At 43.1% G+C, this 11,189-nt stretch overlaps 1 protein-coding gene and 1 long non-coding RNA gene across 2 annotated transcripts; both read right to left on the minus strand.

Moving 5' to 3' along the window:
• Positions 1 to 1,103: 1,103 nt before the first annotated feature.
• LOC117397768 (gastrokine-1-like) lies at positions 1,104 to 7,957 on the minus strand. The gene is made up of 3 exons (XM_059008617.1): positions 7,805 to 7,957; positions 2,317 to 2,455; positions 1,104 to 1,323 (listed from the first exon to the last, which is right to left on the minus strand). Exons 1-3 carry the CDS (start codon positions 7,931 to 7,933, stop codon positions 1,232 to 1,234), a joined length of 360 nt encoding a protein of 119 aa, XP_058864600.1. The 5' UTR covers positions 7,934 to 7,957; the 3' UTR covers positions 1,104 to 1,231.
• A 201-nt stretch (positions 7,958 to 8,158) lies between these two features.
• On the minus strand, positions 8,159 to 10,765 carry LOC131706742 (uncharacterized). The gene is made up of 3 exons (XR_009310773.1): positions 10,719 to 10,765; positions 9,130 to 9,186; positions 8,159 to 8,280 (listed from the first exon to the last, which is right to left on the minus strand). It is a non-coding gene; the product is annotated as an uncharacterized LOC131706742 (long non-coding RNA).
• Positions 10,766 to 11,189: the final 424 nt, after the last annotated feature.

The following is an 11,189-nucleotide window of genomic DNA, read 5'->3' on the forward strand; positions in this document are numbered from 1 at the left end:
CCGCACGGCCCGTCGTGGTTTTATACCTTACATATATATAATCGTATATTTGTTGTTATTCATAGAAAAAGATAGGGGCCCAGAATTGCATGTTTGCCTATGGCCCTGTGATGTGTTAATCCGACCCTGGGTAAGGTCTGTCAGAAGTAACGTGCCTTATTACTTTTTGCTTTATTAATATGTTCATGTAATTGGTTCAGTTTTGATTTTTTAAAATCCTTTTTAGCATAACTCATATTTGGTTTCCCTCAGCTGTACAGTGACGCTTTCAAACGCTTCTGGAATTGTAACTTTATTTAAAATATATAGGAGGCTGTGTGGTCCAGTGGTTAAAGCAAAGGGCTATAACCAAGAGGTCCCCGGTTCATATCCCACCTCAGCCACTGACTCATTGTGTGACCCTGAGCAAGTCACTTAACCTCCTTGTGCTCCGTCTTTCGGGGGAGACGTAGTTGTAAGTGACTCTGCAGCTGATGCATAGTTCACACACCCTAGTCTCTGTAAGTCGCCTTGGATAAAGGCATCTGCTAAATAATAAACAAAATGTTTCAACAACTTTCCTTTTTTTAAAATTTTATTTTTTTAGTAAATCACTGCAGATATTCCTCACAGCAGCTTCAATCATATTGGTGAGTCAGGGAAAGATGCCTTAGATAGATTTGAGTGCAACCGAAAATAATAATGATGATGATATTTTTTTTAAATCAGTGGTTTTGTTAAAAACACATTTTCCCTTTCTAATGAATCTCGACTGATGAGTCCTTATGCTCATTTCAATAACTAGCAAGTGAAGGAGGTATTATTATTATTATTATTATTATTATTATTATTATTATTATTTAAATCTTTAATAATAATAATAACAATATTCTCAAAGTAAACAGAAAAGTGTTAAAGCCACAGACTCCCTTTATAACAGTTTTCACATTTCACTATTTGCATCATTTTGTAAATTGAATACGTGTAGCTGTGTTTTGCCCTATTAAAAACAAGAAGCTCTGACACAGATTCTGTAATGTGTCATTGAGGTTTGTAGATGTACCACTTTCTGGCCCTACACCAGTAATTAAAAAGAAAGATCAACAACTTAATAAAATAATATACAATGAATCAGATGCTGAATGCAAACTACTTTTTATTGGGTTTCTACTTTGTTTAGATACAGAACTGCAGATCTATATGAGAGGCAGAGGGGCGACGGCAGGGCACGGAACTGCTGAGTCGAGTTTCTTTACCAAAGTCCGACATGCCCGCAGAGAGACACGTCCAAGATGAGCAGATCGACCCTGAGGCAGGCACCAGCGTCGATGAAGAACATCTCACCTGAAACACACACAGAGCAAACAAAGCAATAAAGCCGTGCTCGTGAGAGCAGCAATACTGTGATCCTCAGGAGTCTCTTCACTTAGGGGTCGATTTGATCAGCCAGTTTAATTTAGATTATTTCAGTATTATTAAATATAGCACCATTGCATGTTTTATATTTAAGGTTTTTTTTAGAGCATTTTACAGCACTGGGGAATCCCCCCTGGCGTGAACAAACCATTTATTTCAGGGGTGATCCCAGGAAAACCAAGAAAGGTGGTTGATGCAATCCATTCCCCGGTGCTGTGAAATGCTTCAGTATTCCAGCTGTAAGATACTCTAATATAATGTGTAAAATACTCTAATACAATTCAGCTGGGGCTCATCAGAGTATAGGTTGATTAATTGACCCATATGCCTCTTAAAGGCATTTTAAGCCTTTTTCTGACTGTCTCTCTTTACTGAATATGAGTATAATTATTATTATTATTATTATTATTATTATTATTATTATTATTATTATTATTTATTTCTTAGCAGACGCCCTTATCCAGGGCGACTTACAATTGTTACAAGATATCACATTATTTTTTTACACATTATTTTTTACATACAATTACCCATTTATACAGTATAAATCACAAAGTCACTCTTGGAAGATCAAAAGCCACATTTCAAAACAGTCCAGTTTGAGTTTTCTGTTGTATCAGTAGACTGACAACCGAAAACAGTGTTTCATTATACCTTGAGAGACAGGGTCGACTGGACATATTAACTGATATGAGACAGGGCTGATTAACTGTATTAACTCATACAGCAGGGGGGTCCAATCCCGGTCCTGGAGGGCCATTCCACGCCAGGGTTTAAAAGGTAGAATTAGATAAGGAACTACTTCAGGGTCTGGATGCAGGTTTAGTTGGTTCAATTAAACAATTTAGAACAGGGTTGGAACAAAGACCAGGAGTGGAAGGGCCAGCTTTGGCCCCCCCTGTGATCCCGTCTGGGCCTCACCGATCTGCTCCTGTGCCCAGTAGGCCGGAAGTCCCTGGCACAGCGCCTGCACGGGGGCCCCCAGCTTCCCCTGATCCTTCATCGGGACGGGGTTCACGTTGTACTTCTTGCCTGGGGGAGGGGGGCTCTGCTTATGATTCTGAGAGAGAGAGAGAATGGCATCAGGAATATCATTGGGAGGGGTGGAGTAAACAGCAGAATTTGCTGTTGCAATGTGTAGCTATCCTGTCACAGTCTGAGAGACACGCTTTAGAGACACTGCTGCACTTTCTGTTCACACTGCATTTGATGCACCTGTAAATCTGTATACATGTATTACTTCATGTTTCAACAAATGCATTTCTAGTGATTGATGAGTATCCTGTTGGATCCGGATGCTCCTTGGATAGCGAGCTGTTTGCTGTCTTGAAATTCTCTGTTACTATCTGTGACAGGCTAGCTGCAGGGATGACGTCAGGCCAGAAAGAATCACACAGACTGGAGTTGAAACTGAGTCGCTGCGGCGCTCAGTATGTTTATTAAACAAACAAAAATAAACGATTGAACAAAACACAGGACACGGCACTTTACACCAAAATAAATAGACAAACAAAACGGACTAACACTTAAACAGTGGACGAACAGACAAACAAACACGGCGAGTAAAAAATAAACTTATATTTCCTCTTTTAAATTCTCTCCTCTCCACACCCGTTCTCCACTCACCGAACACACAACCCCGAGTGAGTGAAACGTGCATCTATATATACTGTTGTGCCGGGATTCAATTACTAATTAATTATTCATTTGAATCCCAGCACGTGAATTAATTCTGTGCAACCCCGTGCTCACATATTAAATACTTTAAATAAGTGTAGTGCAATCCCCAGCCTAAATACAATTATACATTTTAAACACTCATGCTCATTACATACAGTATATCCTGTGTACCAACTACAATACACCAACATTAACACACGCAACATACAACATAAAAGACAAAAATACACACAGGGGCGGGGCACATTGCCACACTATCATATACAATATGCATAATATCAGGCATGGTTCATTTTACTTTAATGGAACTGCCATAGAGTACATTTGCAGAAATGAACTTGGCTATTGCCCCATTCTTGTTTTTTCCATGTGTATCGGATCCTAGGCTGTCCCAGTCGTGCTTTTTGCTCATTAATGGCTCATTTTGCATTGATTTTGTTTTGCTTGCTGTGTTATGTGTGTTGTGTGTGTGTGCTGTGTTTTGTGTGTTGTGTTTTGCTCGCTGTGCTGTGTGTGTGCTGTGTTTTGTATGTTGTGTTTTGCTCACAGTGTTGTGTGTGCTGTGTTGTGTGTGTGTGCTGTGTTTTGTATGTTGTGTTTTGCTCGCTGTGTTGTGTGTGTGCTGTGTTGTGTGTGCTGTGTTTTGCTTGCTGTGTTGTGTGTGCTGTGTTTTGTGTGTTGTGTTTTGTGTGCTGTGTTGTGTGTGCTGTGTTGTGTGTGCTGTGTTTTGTGCGCTGTGTTGTGTGTGCTGTGTTTTGCTTGCTGTGTTGTGTGTGCTGTGTTTTGTGTGCTGTGTTGTGTGTGCTGTGTTTTGTGTGTTGTGTTTTGCTCGCTGTGCTGTGTGTGTGCTGTGTTTTGTGTGTTGTGTTTTGCTCGCTGTGTTGTGTGTGTGCTGTGTTTTGTGTGTTGTGTGTGTGCTGTGTTTTGTGTGTTGTGTTTTGCTCGCTGTGTTGTGTGTGCTGTGTTTTGTGTGCTGTGTTGTGTGTGCTGTGTTTTGTGTGTGCTGTGTTTTGTGTGTTGTGTGTGTGCTGTGTTTTGTGTGTTGTGTGTGTGCTGTGTTTTGTGTGTTGTGTGTGCTGTGTTGTGTGTGCTGTGTTGTGTGTGCTGTGTTGTGTGTGCTGTGTTTTGTGTGCTGTGTTTTGCTTGCTGTGTTGTGTGTGCTGTGTTTTGTGTGCTGTGTTTTGCTCGCTGTGTTGTGTGTGCTGTGTTTTGTGTGCTGTGTTGTGTGTGCTGTGTTTTGTGTGCTGTGTTGTGTGTGCTGTGTTTTGTGTGTTGTGTTTTGCTCGCTGTGTTGTGTGTGTGCTGTGTTTTGTGTGTTGTGTGTGTGCTGTGTTTTGTGTGTTGTGTTTTGCTCACAGTGTTGTTTGTGCTGTGTTGTGTGTGCTGTGTTTTGTGCGCTGTGTTGTGTGTGCTGTGTTTTGCTTGCTGTGTTGTGTGCGCTGTGTTTTGTGTGCTGTGTTGTGTGTGCTGTGTTGTGTGTGCTGTGTTTTGCTCGCTGTGTTGTGTTGTGTGTGCTGTGTTGTGTGTGCTGTGTTTTGCTCGCTGTGTTGTGTTGTGTGTGCTGTGTTTTGCTCACAGTGTTGTGTGCGCTGTGTTGTGTGTGCTGTGTTTTGTGTGCTGTGTTGTGTGTGCTGTGTTTTGCTTGCTGTGTTGTGTGTGCTGTGTTGTGTGTGCTGTGTTTTGTGTGTTGTGTTTTGCTCGCTGTGTTGTGTGTGTGCTGTGTTTTGTGTGTTGTGTGTGTGCTGTGTTTTGTGTGTTGTGTTTTGCTCGCTGTGTTGTGTGTGCTGTGTTTTGTGTGCTGTGTTGTGTGTGCTGTGTTTTGTGTGTGCTGTGTTTTGTGTGTTGTGTGTGTGCTGTGTTTTGTGTGTTGTGTTTTGCTCACAGTGTTGTTTGTGCTGTGTTGTGTGTGCTGTGTTTTGTGTGCTGTGTTTTGCTTGCTGTGTTGTGTGTGCTGTGTTTTGTGTGTTGTGTTTTGCTCGCTGTGTTGTGTGTGTGCTGTGTTTTGTGTGCTGTGTTGTGTGTGCTGTGTTTTGTGTGTGCTGTGTTTTGTGTGTTGTGTGTGTGCTGTGTTTTGTGTGTTGTGTTTTGCTCACAGTGTTGTTTGTGCTGTGTTGTGTGTGCTGTGTTTTGTGTGCTGTGTTTTGCTTGCTGTGTTGTGTGTGTGTGCTGTGTTGTGTGCGCTGTGTTGTGTGTGCTGTGTTTTGTGTGTTGTGTTGTGTGTGCTGTGTTTTGTGTGTGCTGTGTTTTGTGTGTTGTGTGTGTGCTGTGTTTTGTGTGTTGTGTTTTGCTCACAGTGTTGTTTGTGCTGTGTTGTGTGTGTTGTGTTTTGTGTGCTGTGTTTTGTGTGCTGTGTTGTGTGTGCTGTGTTTTGTGTGCTGTGTTGTGTGTGCTGTGTTTTGTGTGTTGTGTTTTGCTCGCTGTGTTGTGTGTGTGCTGTGTTTTGTGTGTTGTGTGTGTGCTGTGTTTTGTGTGCTGTGTTTTGCTCGCTGTGTTGTGTGTGTGCTGTGTTTTGTGTGTTGTGTGTGTGCTGTGTTTTGTGTGTTGTGTTTTGCTCACAGTGTTGTTTGTGCTGTGTTGTGTGTGCTGTGTTGTGTGTGCTGTGTTTTGCTTGCTGTGTTGTGTGTGCTGTGTTTTGTGTGCTGTGTTGTGTGTGCTGTGTTTTGTGTGCTGTGTTGTGTGTGCTGTGTTTTGTGTGCTGTGTTGTGTGTGCTGTGTTTTGCTCACAGTGTTGTGTGTGCTGTGTTTTGTGTGCTGTATTGTGTGTGCTGTGTTGTGTGTGCTGTGTTTTGCTCACAGTGTTGTGTGTGCTGTGTTTTGTGTGTTGTGTTGTGTGTGCTGTGTTGTGTGTGCTGTGTTTTGCTTGCTGTGTTGTGTGTGCTGTGTTGTGTGTGTTGTGTTGTGTGTGCTGTGTTTTGTGTGTGCTGTGTTTTGCTTGCTGTGTTGTGTGCGCTGTGTTGTGTGTGCTGTGTTTTGTGTGCTGTGTTGTGTGTGCTGTGTTTTGTGTGCTGTGTTTTGCTCACAGTGTTGTGTGTGCTGTGTTTTGTGTGTTGTGTTTTGCTCGCTGTGTTGTGTTTTGTGTGCTGTGTTGTGTGTGTTGTGTTTTGCTCGCTGTGTTGTGTTTTGTGTGCTGTGTTGTGTGTGCTGTGTTTTGCTCGCTGTGTTGTGTGTGTGTGCTGTGTTGTGTGTGCTGTGTTTTGTGTGCTGTGTTGTGTGTGCTGTGTTTTGTGTGTTGTGTTTTGCTCGCTGTGTTGTGTGTGTGCTGTGTTTTGTGTGTTGTGTGTGTGCTGTGTTTTGTGTGCTGTGTTTTGCTCGCTGTGTTGTGTGTGTGCTGTGTTTTGTGTGTTGTGTGTGTGCTGTGTTTTGTGTGTTGTGTTTTGCTCACAGTGTTGTTTGTGCTGTGTTGTGTGTGCTGTGTTGTGTGTGCTGTGTTTTGCTTGCTGTGTTGTGTGTGCTGTGTTGTGTGTGCTGTGTTGTGTGTGCTGTGTTTTGTGTGCTGTGTTGTGTGTGCTGTGTTTTGTGTGCTGTATTGTGTGTGCTGTGTTGTGTGTGCTGTGTTTTGCTCACAGTGTTGTGTGTGCTGTGTTGTGTGTGCTGTGTTTTGCTCACAGTGTTGTGTGCGCAGTGTTGTGTGTGCTGTGTTGTGTGTGCTGTGTTGTGTGCGCTGTGTTTTGTGTGCTGTGTTTTGTGTGCTGTGTTGTGTGTGCTGTGTTTTGCTTGCTGTGTTGTGTGTGCTGTGTTTTGTGCGCTGTGTTGTGTGTGCTGTGTTGTGTGTGCTGTGTTTTGCTTGCTGTGTTGTGTGTGCTGTGTTTTGCTTGCTGTGTTTTGTGTGTTGTGTTTTGCTTGCTGTGTTGTGTGTGCTGTGTTGTGTGTGCTGTGTTTTGTGTGCTGTGTTGTGTGTGCTGTGTTGTGTGTGCTGTGTTTTGTGTGCTGTGTTGTGTGTGCTGTGTTGTGTGTGCTGTGTTTTGCTTGCTGTGTTGTGTGTGCTGTGTTTTGTGCGCTGTGTTGTGTGTGCTGTGTTTTGCTTGCTGTGTTGTGTGTGCTGTGTTTTGCTTGCTGTGTTTTGTGTGTTGTGTTTTGTGCGCTGTGTTGTGTGTGCTGTGTTGTGTGTGCTGTGTTTTGCTTGCTGTGTTTTGTGTGCTGTATTGTGTGTGCTGTGTTTTGCTTGCTGTGTTTTGTGTGTTGTGTTTTGTGCGCTGTGTTGTGTGTGCTGTGTTGTGTGTGCTGTGTTTTGCTTGCTGTGTTGTGTGTGCTGTGTTTTGTGTGCTGTGTTGTGTGTGCTGTGTTGTGTGTGCTGTGTTTTGTGTGCTGTGTTGTGTGTGCTGTGTTTTGTGTGCTGTGTTGTGTGTGCTGTGTTGTGTGTGCTGTGTTTTGTGTGCTGTGTTGTGTGTGCTGTGTTTTGTGTGCTGTGTTGTGTGTGCTGTGTTGTGTGTGCTGTGTTTTGCTCACAGTGTTGTGTGTGCTGTGTTGTGTGTGCTGTGTTGTGTGTGCTGTGTTGTGTGTGCTGTGTTTTGTGCGCTGTGTTGTGTGTGCTGTGTTTTGCTTGCTGTGTTGTGTGTGCTGTGTTTTGTGTGCTGTGTTGTGTGTGTTGTGTTTTGCTCGCTGTGCTGTGTTGTGTGTGCTGTGTGTGCTGTGTTTTGTGCGCTGTGTTGTGTGTGCTGTGTTTTGCTCACAGTGTTGTGTGTGCTGTGTTTTGCTTGCTGTGTTGTGCTCTGGCTGCAGTGAGTCTCACCTTCTCGTTGTCCAGAGTCTCTCTGAGTTTATCCAGGGCAGGGAAGGTGTTCCGGTTCATTTTGGCTGCATAACATGCCCGGTCGTCGAACACCCTGTACGCAATGATCCCCTGAAACAAAGCGCACATCCACCCAGCGTCACGCAAAGTAGATCCAACCCAGGGGGCTTCAAAACCCTCCCCTCTTCCCCTCCCCTTAGCACCTCTTCTCTCCCCTCTCCAACCCATTCAACTCCTCCTATTAGAACATCATTCATCTCTCCCTTTTCCTGTATTCCTCCCCTCCCAACTTCTCTCCCTCTCTTCTTCTCTCTCTATTTATCTAGTCCCCCTCTCTCCCCCTTGTAGTCGAAGAGGACAGTGGCTGAGTCTCGCCCGGCCCACACATGCTCTGTCGCCAGCTGCTCCTCCTTGTTGATGAGCAGCATGTAGCGAGACAGACCCCCGTCCTTCCGAGTCTTAGAGACGGACACTGCCTGAAAACAGAGAGGGGAGAGGGGGGAGAGAGAGGGGACAGGAGGTGGAGAGGGGGTGGAGGAGGGAGAGAGAGGAGAAAAGGGAGAGGTGAGAGGGGGACTGTATTATTGAGTATAAGAAATTTAAGAAATACAGAAATAAAAATCGATTTAAAACACATGGTGCATTATAAGCAAACACTGCAGTACACAAGCACTGCTTATATTTATACACACACACGCACAATACAAGATGAAAACATTTTAGTAGAGGGTAAAGTCACAATGCCAAAGCTAGCTTGTAAAATAAATACTTTTTTTTAAGCTGGGCTATGACATTTTATATATATATATATATATATATATATATATATATATATATATATATATATATATATAGGTCAGGTTAGGGTTTTATCTATCTATCTCTCTATAAAATATAAATGCTTATTTACAGTACAACCTCAAATTTCTGTCTGTCTGTTACTTTAGGTTACTTTAGGTTGTATTATTTTCAATATTTTGTTTTTAATAATATTTTATTGTTTTCCCAAAATAACATCAATACATGATCAGTTAATCTGCTTGTGTACAATAAACGAACCCCACATGTCAGTGAATGGACACGCAGCCGAGCGATTGAATGTTACAATGAGACTGAAAGCAGGAGTGGTGAAGAAACGAAAGGGGCACAGCCAGGGGTTCATTTGTGCCGGATCCCAGATCCACTACCTTTGTGTCTGATAGACTAGATTTATACAGTTCGCAAAATGATGAACTGTATGATATTTTTACATAACATGTACTGATAGACCTTTGAGGTCCCACTATCTAAGAAAGCTGCTAATCACACACAGGCTGCAAACTCACCTCTTCAGCAAGAACCTGAGCCAGGAAGGCTGCAACAAACACTGCGAGAGCAAGGAGCTGCAAGAAAAACACACAACAAGGTCATGAAGCTGAAGAACTGGGGATAAATTAAACACACGACAAGGTCATGAAGCTGAAGAACTGGGGAGCAATTAAACACACGACAAGGTCATGAAGCTGAAGAACTGGGCAGCAATTAAACACACAACAAGGTCATGAAGCTGAAGAACTGGGGATCAATTAAACACACGACAAGGTCATGAAGCTGAAGAACTGGGGATTAATTAAACACACGACAAGGTCATGAAGCTGAAGAACTGGGGATCAATTAAACACACGACAAGATCATGAAGCTGAAGAACTGTGGATTAATTAAACACACAACAAGGTCATGAAGCTGAAGAACTGGGGATCAATTAAACACACGACAATGTCATGAAGCTGAAGAACTGGGGAGCAATTAAACATACGACAAGGTCATGAAGCTGAAGAACTGGGGATCAATTAAACACATGACAAGGTCATGAAGCAGAAGAACTGGGGAGCAATTAAACACATGACAAGGTCATGAAGCTGAAGAACTGGGGATTAATTAAACACACAACAAGGTCATGAAGCTGAGGAACTGGGGATTAATCAAACACATGACACACAGACACAGCTGAGCTTCAATTAAACACACGACACACAGACACAGCTGAGCTTCAATTAAACACACGACACACAGACACAGCTGAGCTTCAATTAAACACACGACACACAGACAGTGAGCTGCTGTACAGGACCACAGTCTGCGTTGTTCAACAGCTCTTACAAATCCATTGTAAAGCTGCCATTGCTTCAACACCGTGGGTCTGCTAATGGATTTTAATAGGTACCGTCTTCAATAGTGAATAAGGAACAGTAATAAGGGCAGTCATACAGTATACAGTACAGGTCTGGAAATAAAGACTCCCTTTGCACAGCAGCTTCACCCATTAGCCACACTGTTCAGGTAACAAGATCAGGTGAGTCTTATTAAACTCATAGTAAAACCAGGACTGGATCAAACTGCTCTGCAATGGGAGTCTTATTTCCATCCCTGCAGTGCATAATTATTATTATTATTATTTATTTCTTAGCAGACGCCCTTATCCAGGGCGACTTACAATTGTTACAAGATATCACATTATACATTATTTCACATTATACAGATATCACATTATTTTACATACAATTACCCATTTATACAGTTGTTTTTTGTTTTTTTTTACTGGAGCAATCTAGGTAAAGTACCTTGCTCAAGGGTACAACAGCAGTGTCCCCCACTGGGGATTGAACCCACAACCCTCCGGTCAAGAGTGCAGAGCCCTAACCACTACTCCACACTGCTGCCCTATATAGCAGATTATTCTATTGATAAGATCACAGATGTCTTTGAATCAAACAGTTTGTATCAGATAAACATTAGTTGTACTATTCTAATTATTCTTACTAAACACACTTATAATACAATGGCAGAAAGCCCATTCGTAATATATCAGGTAGATATCAGCTTGCATCCCTATATGATATTCTTTATGTATTTTCAATAAGTTGTCGGCTCTTACCTTAGCCATGGTTCCAGTGGAGTCGAGTGTAGACTGGTACCCCCTGCCTGCCAGCTATATAGCAGCCTGACACCCACAGTGTGCTGAACACAAGCCAAACGCAAACAGGCACAACAAAGACGAGGAATTCTGTATTGATACGTGTTCACATATTGACTGAGGTGGGAACATCTGATAACTGAGCCAGTTCCCAAACAGCTAATCAAAACGAAGATAAGAGGCTGAAGGGAATTCCAGCATTCTGAGCCAACTCTCACCCCCTGAGAGAAAGGGTGCTCTCTCCAATCCAGGGCAGACTTGAGGCATGGAGACTGAACTGCTCCCTCTCTCTCACCCCCCTGAGAGAAAGGGTGCTCCCTCCAATCCAGAGCAGGCTTGAGGCATGAAGACTGAACTGCTCCCTCCCTCCCTCACCCCTTAAGAGAAAGGGTGCTCCCTCCAATCCAGGGCAGGCTTGAGGCATGGAGACTG

Source organism: Acipenser ruthenus, chromosome 37 (genome assembly GCF_902713425.1).
Source record: "Acipenser ruthenus chromosome 37, fAciRut3.2 maternal haplotype, whole genome shotgun sequence".
In the NCBI taxonomy this organism is placed as follows: domain Eukaryota; kingdom Metazoa; phylum Chordata; class Actinopteri; order Acipenseriformes; family Acipenseridae; genus Acipenser; species Acipenser ruthenus.

Bases quoted from the DNA above. Each gene is read 5' to 3' on its own strand.
- LOC117397768 (XM_059008617.1), bottom strand. From the start codon at position 7,933: ATGTGCGCTTTGTTTCAGGGGATCATTGCGTACAGGGTGTTCGACGAC. The intron at 2,456-7,804 runs GTGAGACTCACT...TCTCTCTCTCAG, and splicing joins AGACTCTGGACAACGAGAAG to AATCATAAGCAGAGCCCCCC. The intron at 1,324-2,316 runs GTGAGGCCCAGA...TGTGTGTTTCAG, and splicing joins CTGGGCACAGGAGCAGATCG to GTGAGATGTTCTTCATCGAC.